The sequence below is a fragment of the Pimephales promelas genome, chromosome 11, assembly GCF_988280905.1.
Source record: "Pimephales promelas chromosome 11, fPimPro1.hap1.1, whole genome shotgun sequence".
In the NCBI taxonomy this organism is placed as follows: Eukaryota; Metazoa; Chordata; class Actinopteri; order Cypriniformes; family Leuciscidae; genus Pimephales; species Pimephales promelas.
In genome coordinates this window covers 20,295,290-20,314,352 of record NC_142779.1, presented here as the reverse complement: position 1 = coordinate 20,314,352, position 19,063 = coordinate 20,295,290, and the positions used below count along the sequence as shown (strand labels likewise).

The window sequence follows — 19,063 nt, the reverse complement described above, 5'->3', positions numbered from 1 at the left end:
AAAAAAAAAACCTTGAGATGTATATCAACTTTAGGAGCCAGTTTGGCAGGCTCACCGGGGTTTCACACAAGATGCTTACCATTGTTCTCGTAGGTGGGATAAAATAACATTTGTGATATTTAGTTTGTATCTTGGATACAGTGACCTGAGTTTGGGGTTTAATAGGGTTTAAATGCTCTGTTTGGTTTTTTTTCAATCAGTGTTTATGATCATGTTTGTAACTTGAATGGAAGTTATTTCAAAGCAAGGACATGCAGGATTTATATTATCTAGTTTTACTAATCTGCCTTTTTTCTTTGCTGTGACAGATTGTACCGTCGTTTCTACAGTGCAGTTAGTTTCGACTGCCGATTGAGGAAAAATGTATTGTGAATAACTGGAGAGGAGCTGCTGTTAAGCAGTACTTGTGAAGTGGAAGAAAGTAAGAGGTAGATCCATCAATCACATACTGGGGGTGCTGATGACAGTTTTGTGGCTGGCAGACACTGTAATTGCATATCATTACCTGCGAAGGCACAGCAAGCTCCTGTTAAAGGATCTAGCTATATGTTAGTGGAGCCTGCAATGACATCAGCTGGTAAATCTGTCTTCCCTAATGCATTTCTGCTAATTTAACACTTCTAACAACGCACTCTGGCGATAGACAAATGCTCTGGATGTGAGGGATCGCTTTTAGAGTGCACACATTGAGTTTGTTTTTCTGTATGGTTTGCCTAAGCACTTGGGGTCATAGGATAGTTGTCCGATCCATTTTGTGTGTATTTTATGGTCCTGTGGCAGCCTATGGCAGTCTCTCACAGACAGGCGAAGAGGCTGCGGGGTCTATTCAGGGCACAGAGTGAGAGCTGATGGATTCCCATGCCTGTTTTCTTGTTTACAGCTGCACCAGCAGATCGCTTGCGTGTTCACCAGGCCCCCACTCTTGACGTCAAATTCCTCCCAGATTAAGAAACAGTGCTCTGTCTTCGCGTCTAGTGGATTTTGCATTCCTTGGACAATGACAAACAGATCTAGGCTGGATTCTTCCTTTGCCTCCTGTCTCTTAAATTAAAACAGAATGGTTGTGGTATTGCTCCAACAATAGGAGGGTTGAGTGAACTTGTTTTCTTGGCATGTTAACAGTGAGTGGGTATGGTTGCTCCAGCAACTGTAAAAGTGAATGAACACAAAATGTTGACATCACTAAATGCTTCATATAATGAAGGTTTAAGTCAAACATAACAAATGTTATAAAAGTATCTCACTTAATTTGATAGGTTATGTATGTATGCTCAGTGTATAATATCATAAATACAAATATGAAAATAATAAAATAAAATGTAAATAGAATGTTAAATTAAAATAAATGTTAAATTAATTTATTATACATGCAATCTAATATATAATCATTACCTATGGTTTGGACTGAGCAAATCAAGTATTTCTGCTTTGAATAAAATAAATTAATTTAAATTATTTTATTTACATCAAGCGTGCCATCAGTTCTGGCGGGTCACGTTGGTCAAGCTCTCATCAGCTGACTCTCAGGTGATGCACGTCTACCTATAGGAATATGATGGTTATCATCACACACATATATAAGCTCCTTCAGTATTATCAGCTATCGCGTTTCTTAGGAGCTAATTAGGAGCCTCCTTCATCCCCAGGTCCTCCTCTCATCAGTTAGGATTTGGCAAATCAGAGTAAATTCTCAAATTATGTTGTATTTTAAAATCTCGACTTAATGATATCTGCAATACATATATATTTCTGCTCTCCCTGCTCTTATCTCCATGCTAGTCTGCGTGGATGCGCAGGGAGTTCGCTCCCAGAACAGAACCATAACGCCAATACTAACTGTATGCTAATTGTCAATCATTTGAAGATTGCGGTCCTTTAAATACATATTTGGACTGTAAATTGCTTAATATAGTGTGTAATATTCTCAGTTTAGAAACTGTTTTCAGAACAGTTGAATAACATCAAACTGACATCAGTCCACAATAGAAGGACTGCAATGAGAATGTCCTTTTAAAAAAGTGTTTGAGCTTTGAATAGAGTTTTTGGTAATATCCAGAATGCTTGTCCTGTTCTGATTCTTTTTGAAGGATGTCATTCATCAGTTTGATTGGACTTTGTATACACCCTATTTATTCACTTCTTCCTTTGTGTGAACATAATTGTGCAAACCGAAAATATTGTAATGAATCTTATTTTAGTCACTTGTCATCTTAACTTTGCAAAATAAACGCTGACAGAATGATCAGGTCTTATTTCATAATGAAGAGGTTTATTTTGTGGTAATTACCTGCTAAGTGTACATTATCCCACTTTAAATTCTTTTATTATGTGAGAAAAACAAGATCGCTGAATGCATCACAAGAGGCACAAAACTAGCCGTGTTATTCATCCATTATAGAGTATAGCAGTTACAGAGTATAGCAGTCAGAGAATTGTGTAAGAATATTAAATAACAGTTTTCAGTGCTAATTTTTAGCCACTCATCCAGTGTTTAGAGATGTTTGCAGTCTAAAGTACAGGTTATGCTGGCAAAGTGGCACATTATATGCTGTTCTCAAAGGAATGAAGAATGAATTCATAAAACTCTCCCACCAGTAGAGGCTGTAAATAGTTTCAGCGTTCAGTCAGTCTTGTTACAGTGGACTTCAAAGGCCAAGAAGCCCCTGGCACTGCTTACATTCATGCCTGAACTATGATGATGAGGCTTCTTTATCATTTGCTGAAACGCTTTGGTATTTTTCAGACATTAAACCGCCTTTGAGTGGTGTCATATTTGGCAAACATTTGAAGCCTTTGTTCTGGCCTTTTTGCATATTGGGCACATATAATTGATAACGTCCATGTTCAGTACAGTAGACGTGTCACACACTATCATAAATGCAGTTCTGATTTGCATTTAAATAATTTTCCATAGAAATACGTTTCCTTATGCGTAAACGTGGATTTGTTTAAACAAACAGACCGTCCCAAATGCCATTGTTCATGATTAGCTTAACATGTCAAGCCCTCGCTGTTTCAATATTACCTGTTCTAAATGTGTTTTGATGTGTAACTGATTTGACCATAAAATGTATTTTATTTTGCAGGTGGGAATGTTCGCCTGGCGGTGCACTTCATGAAACGACATGTCAACTTGAGATGCATTGTCAGGCAGCAATACAGAGGTAGTTTATTTCCTCTCCTCCTAGACTAGAGAAAACTGATTTGAGTATTTTTTTTCCACATTAAGTTGCCTCATGAAACAGATGATTATATCAGAAGCACCTGTGTTGTTATTCATACAGTTCATACAGCTGTCGGGCTCAGTCGGAGGTCACTGTCCGGATCGTTTTTATTTTGGAAAAAGTCGACTGAAATATGTTCACTTAGCTGGCAACTCAGAAAATGGTTCAAAATATGTTTTGTGCTGAACTTCAAGTGGTTTCAAGTCAAAATTATACAGATCTAAGAGAAACTTCTTTGAAGAAACCACCTATTATATCTGGCTAGACAGTAGGAGACGAATGCACTCCGTACTAATAGAGGCAGAGCTCAAAAATTTGAGACTAAAGCCAAGTCCACCCGAGCCAGGCTTGACAGCAGCTCACAGGGAAAATGTGGTTTGCTTATCATAGTAAACAAGTTTAGTCTAAAGTTTCACTGTATCTTTAGAGGTACAGTATGGCAAGTCGGACTCTGTGAAGCAAGTTACAGTTATCATTGTACATTATTTATGTTTAAATCAAAGAAATACAAACAAAGTAGAAATCATATTACAGACTAATAAGCTATAGGCTATTTTAAGTGATCTAGGAAAAACAAAAAGAAGAAAATGTAGCTGACCAGCAATTTGCTTGGCCTTCATTTTTCAAGCTAAATTTGGCCAAGTTTGAAGGAAATAAACCGGAAAATACATCAAGCATTGTGGTTTGTTTTACTTGTATCGAATTACACATTTTAAACTTTTTTGACTGTGGGGCAATGGGGACGTGAAGTTGCCAAGTGTTGACATTCAACTTTATGGCAACTTTGCCATTTTCTTAAAAACAAAAAAATAAAGCTTTTTCAACAGTATTCAACATTTCCCACGAAGAGGGCATTGAGGTCAGTTTATGTTGTTGATGCTCCTGAAAATTAATCTTAGTCATATTTGTTTTACTTCAAATGTCTGTGAGAATTTAATATAAATATCATGCATATTTGGACTTCCCTTTCCCATTTCCCATTCGTTTCAAATAGAAAATGTACTGTATATTTTGCTAAATGGTTTCCACATCACTTTAGCTACAGCTCCATCAGTATTTTTTTTTTTTTTGGACCTTCACAGAGTTGCGTGTGTTTCCTGAGCGTGTCGTAGTGTGTGCCAGTCCTCCAGTGAATTCTGCACTTCCCAGTGGAAATCTGAACCTGGATGTGGTAAGAGCTGCTTATGAAATAATGTTTATAATCAGTGTTGGATAAGCTACTTTGAAACTAGCTTGCCAAGCTACAGTTTACTTAATAAATGTAGTTAAGCTACAGTAAAAATACTCTCTTTAAAAATAGTTGGATACACTATAGCCTAAGTTAACAAAAGTGTCTAACTGTTATTGAGGGGGTAAACTGTTTTTATCCTGTGCATGGTCTATGGGCTTGCCTGAGATGGTGACTAGTTATTTTCCATCTCTTTATATTATACTGTATATAACATGTGTCTTTAATGTATGGTGCTTCCCAATCTTGAACCCATTCTCTGCAAATGCCATCAATTGGGTTCTGGACTCTGGATGTGGTTAATTCCTATGTGTTTTGTTCTCCCCTCTCGCTTATTATGGAGTGACAAATGAGTACTTGGAAAGGGCTGATTGGTGAGGCTCTATACTGTTCTCTGAGGTGGACCACTAAATGCCTTTGGCCTAAGACATAGAGCACTGGGTTCTACACACTAGTGAGTGCAGCATGTAAATATGACCACTGAGCGCATACATTGACAGTTTATATCAAGGTGTTTTTTAACGCCAAGAACCCCCATTTTCTAAAATCTAAAGGCATCTGTGTATCTGAAGAACAATGTAAACTTTGTGAAGAAAAATATGCTGTTTAAATATTGGCAATTGTGTTTTAATTTTACTAAAGTATAAAGTACTAAAAATATATTGAAAAATTGTTTTGAAAACACAAGATTTCTGACCCATCTATAGAAAACGTTCCTGATTTGAAATTCTGTAACTGTATGTGTATATATACAAATGCCGGTGGAGGTAAAATAATGAACAAGTAAAAGGGCTACAGCATTAGCAGAGATTTTTTTTTTTTATCCTTTAGAAATTTTTAGTTTATTGTATTTATTTGATGATGACAGAGACACAGTTTGTTCAGTAAACCACTGTTTAATAAAAAAAGAATTAATTTAAGGTTAAGTTTTCTCATGTTTTATGACCTCTAGTTTCTGTTTTATTTTGTTGCCCTCATCTAGCTAGTTTTGAAAACAAGAATGTTTCTTTTGAATGTTTGAAGAACAGATTTTGTTTCAAATCTTTCTTTTGGGTATTCCTCTAAGAAACGCATCCGGTGAGGTAAAGCTGAGATCAGCCTAATTAAATGGGGCTTATTTAAAGGTCATTCCACTTTAAAGGTATAGTTCAACCAAAAATTACTTAGTTTCTTCTTTGGAACATAAAATATATTTTGAAGAAATAAGTCGGTAACCAAACTGTTTTGGTTAACATTTACTTCCATTGTAAGGACAAAAAACTCTCAAAATATCTTTTCTCTATGTGCAATGGAAGAAAGTCAGTCATACAGGTTTGCAACAACATATATATATATATATATATATATACTGTATATATATGTTTTTTTTAGGTGAAATATCCCTTTAATGTTTATCCATTATTCTTTTAAGAACAATTTGTTGAGCTGTCATTCAGGGAATGCACTGATGAGTTGGTTGAAAATATGTTTAATACATCCCTTGATGTTATTCATCTTGAAGCTGCAGTAGAAAATTTAATCCAGGATTCGCATTCTGAAATCATAAGTTGCATCACTGGTACACTATGTATTTTGCCACGGCAACAAGACCACAGTTTTACTTGGCTCACACACATGCCCTCTTGCTCACCCACTTTTATGGCAACAGTTGTGTGTGGGTATGATTTGGTTTAACAGGATACTCGGCATTAGGATCTCCGGAGCCACAAATGTCCAAGTGAAAGTGTCTTTGTTGGACTTCCTGTTGTGTGTCCCGAGTCATCATCTGTCATCATCTTCACCCTGATCAGATCTTCTTCAAATCTTTTCATGTCCACTTCTTCCCTCAGAGACTCTTGGTTGATTCTACTCCATCTCCCAATAGAGTCCTGGGAAATCTGCACAGAGCCGCCCACCTTGGGTGGACATCAAGGACGAAGACAGTCTCCCATCTATCCTGCCATTAATGTCGGTACTTTTTCAAGTGAATCATTTGCCGTTGTTTTTCTTTGAGACCTTTTCTTTTTAGACATTTTTTTCCTGCGTTGCTTTGGCTTTCAATAAAAGCATGAATTGTAATAATTCGAGTGAAGTTATCCAGTTCGACAGTGAAAAGTTCACATTGTGTAACCGCTTTTCCAGTTCATGGAAGCAAGGGCCCTTGTTTTTGCATTCCCCTCCTCAGGATGTGGTTCTCTGTGCTTGTATATGCTGTGAGGAAGGGTTAGCAGGAGCTTGTGGTGGTGCTCTTGCTATTTGGCAGATTGGAGGAAAGAGGCATCAGGAGAGTGAGTTGGAGTTTCTCTCATGACAAAACAATTATTTCAGTTGCTCCTCTCTAATTTGTCAGTGGGAGCCTTTTCATACAGTTTCTTTCATTCTCTTTTTAGCTTGAAGTTAGCCAGGAAAGTTATGTCTTAATAAGAATCTAAATAATCTTAAAAAGAAATGCAGCTTGGCTGTATGAGTCATATGCGAAGTAGAATTTCTATTTGAAAATGATAATGGCTCTGTGAATTTGTTCTTCCAGTGTTGTCATATGTTTATGGTGAGTTTCTCTCACCGCAGAGCTTGACAGTGAGAGTCTGAATGACGCCACATGTTTTGAGGCAGTTTAGGAATTTGTCTGTGGTCCTTCCATTTGATTTAGTGCTCAGTTTGCAAAACAAAGTTTATATCAGCCGCTCAGAGCTGCCATAACACCTATCCAGAGGTCATTAGGTTAGGCTTTAAGAAAGAGTGGTGATGTAACACGTGGTTTCTTGCAGCAAGAGAGAGCGTGAAAAGTTTTTTGGGTACTATTTGGAAAGTCACCGGTTCAAACCCTGGAAGGGGTGTTTCATGAACTGGAAGGTGACTTGTATCCTCTGTCAAAGCAAGATTAACGGTTCCTTGAGTGATTCACATCCTGTGCTGTGGTCTGATGTTGGTCAAGCGGGAAGGATCCTTCATTGTTGCGTAGCAAAAAAGCGTTGCGGGTGCACAGTCAGCACAGCATCATGTCATCACAACTGAGACGACAGACATATATTCCTTTTCCTTTTAATGTACTGTCTGAAACACCTTGAGAAGGTGTCTAGCTTAAATTGGATCTGTATTTGTTCACACATACTATACACCACCTTTAAAAAAAAGGGGCACTGTAAGATTTATTTCTTTATTAAGTTTCTTACCCTCACCAAGCTTGACCATAATTACAATAAAAACATAATATTGTGAAACATTATCACAGTTAAAATAACTCTTTTCTATTCTATTCTCTTTTAAAATGTAATTTATTCCTATTATTGCAAAGCTGAATTTCCAGTCTAATAAGCTGATATTATTTATATATATATATATATATATATATATATATATATATATATACAGTATATACAGTATATATATATATATATATATATATATATATATATATATATAAAGATATTTTGAAAAATGTCTAATCTTTTTTTTTTTTTTTTGTCTTTACAATAAAATCCATGGTGTTCAGCATGGGTGGCCAACATTGGTCCTGGAGAGCCACATTCATGCAAAGTTTTACTAGTTGCACACTGATAACTCACCTTTCTGTAGCTTTCTAGTAACTCTTCACACCTTGTCAGTCACATCAGAGCTTGAGGCCCCATCCACACTACTGCATTTTCATTTAAAAACAGAGAATTAAAACGAATACGATCTCCGTCCACACCAGTGTTTTATCTGCATGTTAGAATTGATCTCCATCCACATTAAAACGACTGAAAACGTGGAACACGTGACCATTCACCAACACTGGGCATGCGCATGCCGGTGTTAACAGGAAACGGATTGACTATTCCTCAGATTTGATGAAGCAGTACGTAACTTTAGCTACCTGATGGGTGGCTGACGAATCAGGGAAGGATACGTCATGACTGATGACACCCAATCATCGAACCGAGCGTGAGCCTCTGCGTCATCGTTTCTAAAGTCCTTCGTTTTGTCCCGTCTTCATTAAAATGCCCTCTAGAGATTCAAAACGCAAAACTGAGCTGCAGCGTTTCTAAATTCTCCGTTTTAGGACTTCATTTTTTCTTTTTTAGTCTGGACTGGAGGTGCAAACTTAGCAAAAGGTTTTCTGTTTTTAAATGAAAATGCAGTAGTGTGGATGGGGCCTGAGGGGACCCCGTCTGACCAGGTGTGTGAGCCGGCTGCACCATCCATTGTCGTGGAGTACGAGGGAATGGAAGTGTGCCCCACCGTTAAGTCAGCCATTCGGCCTTGCTGGGCTCCCTCGGACCATCGGCTCCCTCTGGGTCAGACATTGTCACGCGTTCGCTGCTCTCTGGCTTTACACCCCTTTGGCTTCGGCTAGCTCCGCCCTCCCTCAGCCTCCACCTCTGCCCTCAGTTGCTCCAGCTTCACCTCTGCCGTCCATCTCAGGGGATCCGTCGTGGCAGCCTTGGTCTTCTGTGTTTCTCCACTGCCTTGGCTCTCCATCTGCGTGGTGGGCTCCACCTTTATCATTGCCTCCAGTCATCCCCAGGGTGGCATCGAGACACCATGGCTCCTCCCTCTAGTGATGCCACCATAGAGCACAGTCCTGGCTGTGGCCTCTCCATCCTTTCACCTCTGATCTGTTTTAGTTCTTGTGGTCAGTTCTCCTTAATACTACACTGAATTTGGTTTTGTGAAGTCTTCTGTTAAAAAAAGTCATATTCTTCTTCTTCTTCTCCGTCCTCATTCGCTTACCATGCTTAGCAAGTGTGACACCTTGATTAGCTTGTTCAGGTGTGTTTGATTAGGGTTGGAGCAAAACTACACGATTGTGGCTCTCAGGACCGAAGTTGGCCACCCATGCTGTACAGTATTGTTTGGAACTCATTCATCCACAGAAGAAAGTTAGTTTAGTATTTTGATGGTGCCCCATCTGCACTTCTGGATGTATGCTGGAAGAACGGTGCAGATAGCAGCCTTGTAATGAAGCGGCGGATCAAAGCTCAGGGCAGATGTGTTTTTACAGCCTCCTCTCCCTTTGGGGAGAGCCACAGTGTTTATGGACATAACTGTATCCTTTCTTTGTTCCTCTCCTATCTCAATTTCTCACGGTTTCCAAAAGCAAGCCACACAACACTGTCATTCAGGGCTTCTTGGCCCAACTCATTGTCACCTAATCTGGTTTGTATCCACAGGAACAAGGTGGATTTCTGGAGTGGTTATGGTTTATAGATACTCTTCATGTAAGTGCTCTCTGGTTAAGATGGCTGGAGTGTTGTTTTTGACAGGTACTTAAAGAAGACATACACCATTCGTGTATTTTATCACTAAGAGAAATAAAAGGTTGTTCAGAATTGTATTCATCGAATAGGCGAATGCTTTCCCTCAAGTTCATTGTATAGGGTGATGGGCATTGAGGTATGTGAGGGTGTCTAAACTCTAGATTCTCTGCATTTATTTATGTTTGTTTGCATTGTTCTTGCTGTGGTGACAATACATTTAGTTCAAACAACCAACTGAGACAAAGCTTTCAAGTAAGCAAGCCTGAGTCACATTTCTCCTCAAAGGCATCATCTTGGTGATGACAGCAATGTTACGCAATGTTGACTATGTTCAGACTTTCCATGATGGTAAAAAAAGTGAGGGTGCTGCTGGGGTTTGCTTTAGCCTCCCCATATAATATATAATATAATATAATTATATTATTTATTTTACTTATTTATTGTTATAAATTACAATTATATGAATCACCTAAAATTATATTTACAATATAAAAATACTTTTATCTCCAATGCCTTACTGCTTTAATAAATAAAACTAGGCCTATATAATAACAATATTAAGGATTAAAATGCTTATTACAGCAAGCAAATTCATTCTGTCAGTCTTTTACAATCATAAAATGCTCAAAAACATTTAGTAAACACTTTAGTTTGTGGCAGGAGCAATAAGAGCAGCGAAGAGGAATCTGTGGGAAGAAAACTGGTATCATTTAGGCTGCTCATTAAATTACATTTTAATATTCAAATTCAAATTTTACTAATATTTATATGACAGCGATGCTGCGTCATGCCTGAGCCCTGGCCACACCATGCGTTTGGTGGGAGGTGAAACTTCCATGGTGGCTGTAAGTGTAGATCCGGTGTATGCTTTGTAAAAGGCTAGAGTTCCAAGCAGACGTTATAGCTGCGATGTACATGTAAACAAAAAAGGTTAAATGTGAGACTACAGATCTTCAATACAGTAATAATTTTATAGGAATACAATGTAATACAACCCTTAATTTCATTCAGGACGTTTCCCCTCAGGATGTTTTCTCTCAGAACAGAACACACAATGACCATTGACAAATTTGTCAAGTTTTAACCGGTTTGCCACAGACTACCCAACATTGGGTTACATTGACCCAGCACTGGCTACAGTAGGTATGTGGTTCATCATTTGTATGTAGAAATTACAGTAAAAATGAAAAGCTGAGTTGCACAAAAACTACCTAGCACCTGGGTAAAAAATGTTAAAAACAACAGGCTGAACCTAACATTTGGAGAAAAAAAAAAAGACCCAGCATTTTTTAGTGTATGTTTATGCTTGCATTCCCACTCGAATGGTTATGAATGGAAGTGACTGAGACACAGTCTAGTGTGACCGCACATTTACTCATGGTGACTACGGTACACTTGTTGGGACAATCCTCTTAGAGATACTGTAAGTTAAGTTTGCTCAAGGGCATTATAGTCACTGGCAAATTAGTTCACGGATCACCTCTACTTGACTGATCTTTGTCCTGATCCGTAACTGCACTTCCACTACCCGCATTGCGGGCCTTCAAGTGCTTGTGTAACAGTGATCTGCCTAACGGCTAATGAGTCCAGATCACGTGAATAGTGGTACATATTTGTTTGTTTACTAGTACAGATGAGTCATTGTAAGAGTGTCCTCTAAGTGTGCCAGCACTTATTGCATCAACTCAACCTCATTTCATGGTTGATTTATGTACAGTATGATTGAGCTTTTGGAAATGTGAAGGGTGAATGAGTTTGTGAATACTGACTCATTTCCTTTTAAAAAATGACTTGTCGTTGATAGAAGACATTTTAGCTTACATTTTCAACAATCATTTAGTGTAAAGACAAATAGATGCTATTTTAAGTGTTTGTATCTAGTGTATGTGGGCTGCAGTCCTCCTTACTGGATTCTGCTTGAATTTGTTTCACTTTTAGCTAAGTGTTTATATGCAATGATCATGGCTTTTGTAACTGTACTGTGCCATGAAAATAATTATAAAAAAATATTTAATGTGAATATTTAATCAAAACTACAATTTAAAAGAACCGTTTTCGATATATTTTAAAATGCAATTTATTCCTGTGACAGCAAAGCTGAATTTTCAGTATCATTACTCCAGTCTTTAGCATCACATGATCCAGAAATCTTTCTAATATGCTGATTTGGTGCTCAAGTGACATTTTGTTAACCAAAAGTAATGAACAATGTTAACAAAAAAAAAAAGTAAATAAAATAAAATAAACAATCTTGCCCATTTCTCGTGCTTAATCACTTAATGGCTTTAATATGCAACATTTCGGACAACAGATTTTCCTCAGGCAGGTCTAATACATATTTGAATTAAATTTTTTTGTATTCTTTGATGAATATAAAGATCAAAAGAACATACTTTTTAAAAATAATAATTTTTTACTTTTATACATTTCTTGTGACATTTTTACGTTTTACATTAATTATTGCTTAACAAAAGTATAGCATATAATATATAATTATTTAAACATAGTGACTTTTTTTGTGGGCGGAGCTTAGGTGAAGGCAGAACAATCTCTCTGGCCGCTTCACTAATGCTAGTAAGCAAGTTTTATTAGCTTGTTTTTTTAACAATGACTGGAGAAAATCAGATTTTATCTTAATGTGTAAGGTCACTCACTGTCCAGGACCGTGATTGCTATTTTCAAAAGTTCATTTTAACAAACAGAACCAGATTGGCCGACCCATAGCCGCCTACATGCTCACTCAATGCATGGACGATCTGACAGGATTAACGTTACTTTACCTCGGTTGAGTGGCCTGACTTCTACACCTACCTTATAGAGAAACCGATCGTAAAGAGAAACTGAGGGCATATAAATCTTTAGATGCCTATAACTATATGCTGAATGGTCATGTACAAGACTTGTGAGTACGATCTGCAGTTCTGCCGAGTCGGGGCAGAGAATACGACAATGTAAACAGTGACATTACGGTGCGATTTTAATCATGTGAATATTTTCTAGAAATAAAAAGTCCAGATACAGCATATTTATTTTTCATTGATACTATCACCAAACGACACAATAAGATGATATTTAATAATAATAAAAGTAATTTAAGCTCCTTATTATGTAGCCGAATCTGTGCTGGTTTGTATTGGCCGCCTCCAGTTTTCACTTTGTTTTGCCTCCAGCTAGCGCCGTGATGTAACTGTGACGTTGGCGCAAAAGGGGTCTATATTCCTTGTTTCTTAGACACATTGACTGTTCTTAGTTCCTTATTCAGCTAACAAATCACTCCACTAACTTTCTGACCAAAATTCCTTTTATTATCGCTCTTTCACTTTCCCTTGGTCTTCTTTGAAGACCAGCGGAGTACATGAGAGAGTTGCTTCTTGGGTGTTTCTCAGGGAAAGAAACACTGCTCCATTGTTTTTGTCTCTTTCATCTATTTTCCAAAGGTTTGTAAAATGCATATGAAGGCATTGAAATTCAAATGTTCTTCCTCCCCTGTCCTCCATGTTTTTGTCAAGCGTGTGTGTCCGCTGTACCGTTCACGCTCACTGGGTGTGTTTATTTTCAGTGGACTTATAGTTAGTGAGTATGGGTGTGTTTTTGTATGCTTGTGTGTCTGGATATCCCCCTAAAAACCATCCAGTCCTGGTTGCAGTGGGCTGAAGGACGTGGTAAATGGTGTTTCTGTATGTGTGTAAGAGAGTTTGACAGACTGTGTTCATGGACCGCAGCTTGATCGCTCTGACTTTAATGAATTAATTATTTTTAAAGGGACACTTCAACCATTTGCATTAAAGGTGCATTGTGCAACATTTCATGTTAAAAATAGCAGTTTTCTAATCCATACATGCTTAAACAATCGCCTGATGGGCTGAATGAGCCCTTCTCTGATCACTGCGATTGCCTCTATAATCCTGTACAGTAAAATAAATAAGAGGGATTCGAGCTCGAATCTGAGACTGGGCGTGACGTCATGCGCGTTCACGCTCGCCTGGCTATGTGCCTATGTCTTGCAGGTTAGTGTATTCACCGCCATTCTCCGTATCAGAGAAGACAACTCGAGCGACACAACTTTAGTCAACTTTCCACAAAAGTAGAAGATGGATTCAAAGGGGCTGTTTACACCTGGTCACTTCATGCGTTTTCTGTGATCGGATAGCTATTCGATCGTGAAATGACCAGGTTGCCCTCCGAAACGCATTCGAGACGGATTTGAATCCGATCGCTAAAACCACTTGAGGACGTGGTCTGGGTCGCATTCCAGACAAAACTGGACAAGTGTATGCATGTGGTTGTTGAAACCAGGCTATATGTCATGTTATTTTAGTCATATATGACGACGCGCATCACCTCAGGTGAGCAGCTGAGCCCCTATTCATAAAGCCAGCGCGCCGCAATCTATCACAAATCAAAGTGAAAGTAAGTCGCAGACGCTTAACATTACCATCTTCATTAAAAGTAAAGAAATTAAATGATCTTACCAGGGCTGGTAAGATCCCTCTTACCAGGGATCTTAAATTAAATCCCTCTTACTAGGGATCTTACCAGGGCCGCTCTTATTGCTGTCTTTGCTGATTAGCCAATGATTAATAAAATGCAGCTCATATCTGTTGCTTTCGGTGATGTGCACTTCATGAAATCTGTATATAGCGCGGGAATTGAAGATCAGATTAATATCCGTTTTGCAAAAACACATTTATGTGAGCAGGTGTACATGGAATCGTTTTGATAAATCAGATAGCGATCTGAGAACGCATGAAGTGGCCAGGTGTAAACAGCCCCAAAGAGACCGGCTTGTAGTTCATTCCAATCCGCAACGCAAACTCCACGTAAGACAAAGAAAATAAAACTTCTGTCTGTCCAGTGCCAGGTGTCAGAATAAGACAAGAGTCAACATCGGGAAGCTTTCAACAAACGGAGAGATCTCCGGTCTGCTCTTGGGCTCAAACGGGTCCTATACAAAGTCATAACTTATATTGTTCATGAACGTGTTTCCATAATAATATAATCATAAGTGGATACAGTAAGCACATAAAACAGTTCAACATGGAGATAGATGGAAACAAAAACCGAAGTTTTCTACTACCCCCGTTTTCCCCTCACACACACACATAAGTGTGTAATTTACTTGAATGCCTTTCATATATTTTAAATGACTTTACCTCAATATGTCTGTAACAAAAGATGTGTGCCACACAGTGTGCGGCTGATGCTCCTTTGGTTATGAACAGCTCGTGCAAACGTGTGTGTATGTGTGTGTGTTCCATGAGCGCGCACAACTCTGGTTGCAGTTTCACTTGTCACCAGAGGGGGCGTAGTTCTGCAAAAACTCAGATACTTGTGTTTTGCACCTTTAGGCTTTGTATCTTTAGAAAACCAGTCATATTTTTGAATGGTCATGGATTATTCCCTTATTTTCCCCTGGGATGGGTGAAATAAGGGTTTAAGTGTTTTACTTCCTGCTTATTATGACATAAAAATCGTCATTTTTCGTCATAATAAGCAGGAAGTCACATTTCATTGAAAAGTGTAGAGACTACAAACATTACCTCCTCATTATTCCAGGGTGTGGGACCAACCCATGCTTCAGGCCTATTACAGATCAGTGGGTGGGACTTGACTTACAGATACTGACATCAATATCAGCCATCTTGTTTGGAAGCGAAGCAAACAAGTGCTGTGGATATAGGAAGTTATGACAATGGCGGAAAAAACTAAACACGATATGGAAGAAGAGTATTTTGAAAATCTGCTCCTCAAATCCGATGTTCATGGCTATCTTTACGAGTCGCAGTATAGTGAAGAGCAGCTGAGGCCAGGAGCAGGAGGCGGCTGTCTGTCGCGGTCGAGGATCGGAGCCCGGACTGGCTCGAGCTGGGTGGACTGCTGTGCATGTGCTCTCGCTGGAGAGAGTGCTCTCAAAGAGAGAGTCCGTCTGCTGCAGAGAATTTCAACGATGGCAATTTCTCCTGGAGAAAATCTCTGAATCAGACGAGCACACAGACGTTTGTGTTGTGATCGTGATGTGAACCATCCTAGTTTCACCTGACTGAACATCTCGGTATGATGCAGTAATTCACCATATACCGTTAGAAAGAAATACAAATGAGGAGTAATTCACTAATGAGTTTGCTAATGTAACGTTAACAGGGTTTGTTGTTGTGGGAAGAAGGAGGCGGGAACCGGCGAACATTTAAACATTTTAATAGTAAAATAAACAAATACAAAACGAAAGTATAAGCCAGCAGCCCCTCATTGACGACTGCTGTTACGTTACACTCAACAGAAACAAAACACATCATACAATCAGGCCTGCTTCTCCTTTATCATGCCTCCGCTTCACCGTGATAGACGTGAGACCGGCGCGCGTCTCACAGGTGTCTTTCATTATCAGTCACAACACCGGCCTCGCGCTGTCCTCTCACATCCCTCACCCTCGTCCTGCTCGCCACAGCCAACTAACTAGAAATTTTGTGTGAAATGAATTTCAAACTCTGGTGGCTGCTAAAGTTAGCCTTGTAGACGCAAAAGTGATTTCTCTAATGTTTGCGCTGTTCTGGAATAGTGGGAGTGACTTGCGAAGCTGTGCTTTGTGCTGAATTCAAAAATTATTTTACATTTCGACTACATATGATCCACTTTCAATAAAGATTGATGTTGAAATGGGTGAAGTGCTCCTTTAAACATTAGTGGCCCGTGTTACAACATGATTTCGTATGAATACTTGTCTCTGTGGGTGATCAGAGAATCTTTAGGGCTCTGATAGACTTTGTGTTCTCAGATCTTCTCATGCATTACCCTTCCCTGCACCTTAAAATGAACCTTCCTACTAGCTATTGATCAGCCCATTTAGAGTCAAGCAGCAATGTGCAATCCTGCTGAGCCTGTTTCTTTCAAACAGCGTGTTGGAACAGAGACTTTAACTGAGTTGGGCCTTTCGTCTGTGTTTGGGTTTCCATTCCATTTAAGGGGTGGGTGAAACACCACTAGACATGATGAGCCGGTCGAAACTTGACAACCGGTATAATTATTATTTTCCAGTTTAAAGTGCCGCAATTAGTGTTGAGGAGTAAATAGTTACATGTAAGTTAATTACATTAAAGGGGTGGTAAAATGCCATTTTCGCAAGATGTAAAATAAACCTTTGATGTCCTCAGAGTGTGTGTATGAAGTTTTAGCACAAAATACCCCACATATATTTTTATATAGTATGTTAAAGTTGCTTTTGAGGGTTTGCACAAATGCACCATTTTGTGCCTGGCCCTTTAAATGCAAATGAGCTGCTGCAGATGTCTTCCTATGCTTTGAACTTTGAGCATTGTAACTCTGATAATGTTGTTTATGCTCAAACACACAAACTAAAGTTAGAAAAGTGAAATCATACTTTACCACCCCTTTAATTGTGAAAAAATGAGTAATTAAATTAGTTACTTATGAAAATGTTTAACGATCACAAAGTGGGTTACATATGAATATTTTCTTTAAAAAGCTAGGATCTGTTGAATACTAATAATAATTTATTGCTTCATCTGTTTAAAAGCTGTTTAGTAAAGCGATGCTCTTCTGATGCCTTTGATTGGCTCTTTTGTTTGAATTTGCAGCGCACCAATTCTGCCAATTACATCAATCCACATTGCCTCTGAAAGTTTTTGTCTACAACCTGACTGAAGTGCTGGAAATGTAAAAATAATTTCATCCAGAAATCTGTATTTGACTGCAGAATGATCTCAAAGTAAAAAGTCAATTAAATTATTATAATCTTAATTCATGAATATACTTTAAGGTTAACTCTGCCTGGTTTAAATGTTTGAATATGATTAACAGTTGAAAACATTCGTTAGAGATTTAGAAAAGTAATCAAATGTAATCAGTTACATTACTTTATTAAAGTAATTGAAATGATTACAGTAGTACTTATTACAATTTTAATAGGATAACTTGTAAAATGTAGCCTATTACATTTTAAAAGTAACTTTTCCAGCACTGGCCCCTATTATGCTATTTTAAAGGTTCTTAATTTTGTTTTGGAGGTCTAATTGGCCAGATCTTCTCGACATGGACACAACACGAACCAGCTTCGATGTTTGAGAACAGGCCAAAGTAGATGTTGTTTGTTTGCAGCCAATACAGACCATGGGCATTATGCAAATTAGTTACATAGTTACGTGTAAGTTCCAAAATTAAGACTGGAATTACTGATGACACATTTTGGCAAACTTTGCAGACCTTTTACATTCACAAACAGCTATATTACACACTGCATGACATGGAATATCTGAAAAAGCAAAATAGGGGCACTTCTATGTTCCAAACGATTTTAAATTGTTTAAGCCTGATAAGACACAAAAGAGAGCTAAATTTGGTAAGTGTTCGCTGGCGTTGTTTTTGGCAATTTTGGCAATTATGCTCATGTCAGGTTGCAGTTTTGCATTATCACAAAAATGTATTCTGTGCATGTGCCAGTTTAAAGTTTGAAGAGATTTTTTTCTAACAAAAATATTAATAAAATAAAATAAAATAATTTCTTTCTTATTTCTAACAAAAATAACAACATAATGATATCATAATTTTGAAATGACTCTTATTGTGATATATTTTGGTCATATCGCGAGTGAATGAGTGTGAATTTTAGAATGTCACATTAAAAATGCTGATTTAAACGATGCAAGTACTTTTTATTGCAAATACTTGCTGCAAAATGCACAAAAAATATATACACTTGCTTGAGGTGGATAAATGATTCAATTAGAAGACATAAAACACATAAAAAAAGTGGAAATGCGTGAACCAAAACGCAAATCTTTTACGACTGATCTTTTACTATACTGTTTGAGAAATAGGAATACAAATACTGTAAATTAAGATTTAGCTTTCACCAAGAACTTATCTTGTGAAATTTTGTAATATTTTTTGTCTTCATTATATTAAACAAAAAAGCACATGATTGAGGTTGCGCCACAATCACATGCTGCAGCATGCAGTAGGTGGACCTTCCTTTTGAGTTTCAAAGCTTATTCAGCATGACTTGCTCACTACGCCTCGGCTCAAAGACAAGCAATATGGATTGCTCATACCTGTTTCATCTTTGATGCTTTCTTTTTGATTGAATTGTACTGTTGACTTCATAGGGTTCAAACCTACAACCTTTTGGTTGCCATTCCATACCATTATCCACTAGGCCACACCAACCCTCTTTATAAAACAAGGCATTATATATGGGTATATAGAGGCCCCTTCTTTAGGCCAGCGTCTGCACTTCATATGAAACGCATCCCTCTGCAATTTCCACATTTCGCTTTAATGACTTGACGGACCTTGTGCTTATCTGGCCGTTTGCTCCTAAAATAGAACTAATAGCCTATATATCTTGAACCTGTTCAGAGGCTAGTTGGTAAACCTAC

General features: G+C 38.1%; 1 protein-coding gene across 1 annotated transcript in view; it reads left to right on the top strand.

The window, feature by feature from the left end:
• Positions 1 to 19,063, top strand: part of slx4ip (SLX4 interacting protein) — a 44,145-nt gene that overhangs the window by 22,473 nt on the left and 2,609 nt on the right. Inside the window, exons 5-6 of the mRNA XM_039653273.2 lie at positions 3,087 to 3,164; positions 4,307 to 4,395. Of these exons, the coding sequence (XP_039509207.2) occupies positions 3,087 to 3,164; positions 4,307 to 4,395 (167 nt within the window). The remainder of the gene's footprint in view (positions 1 to 3,086; positions 3,165 to 4,306; positions 4,396 to 19,063) is intronic.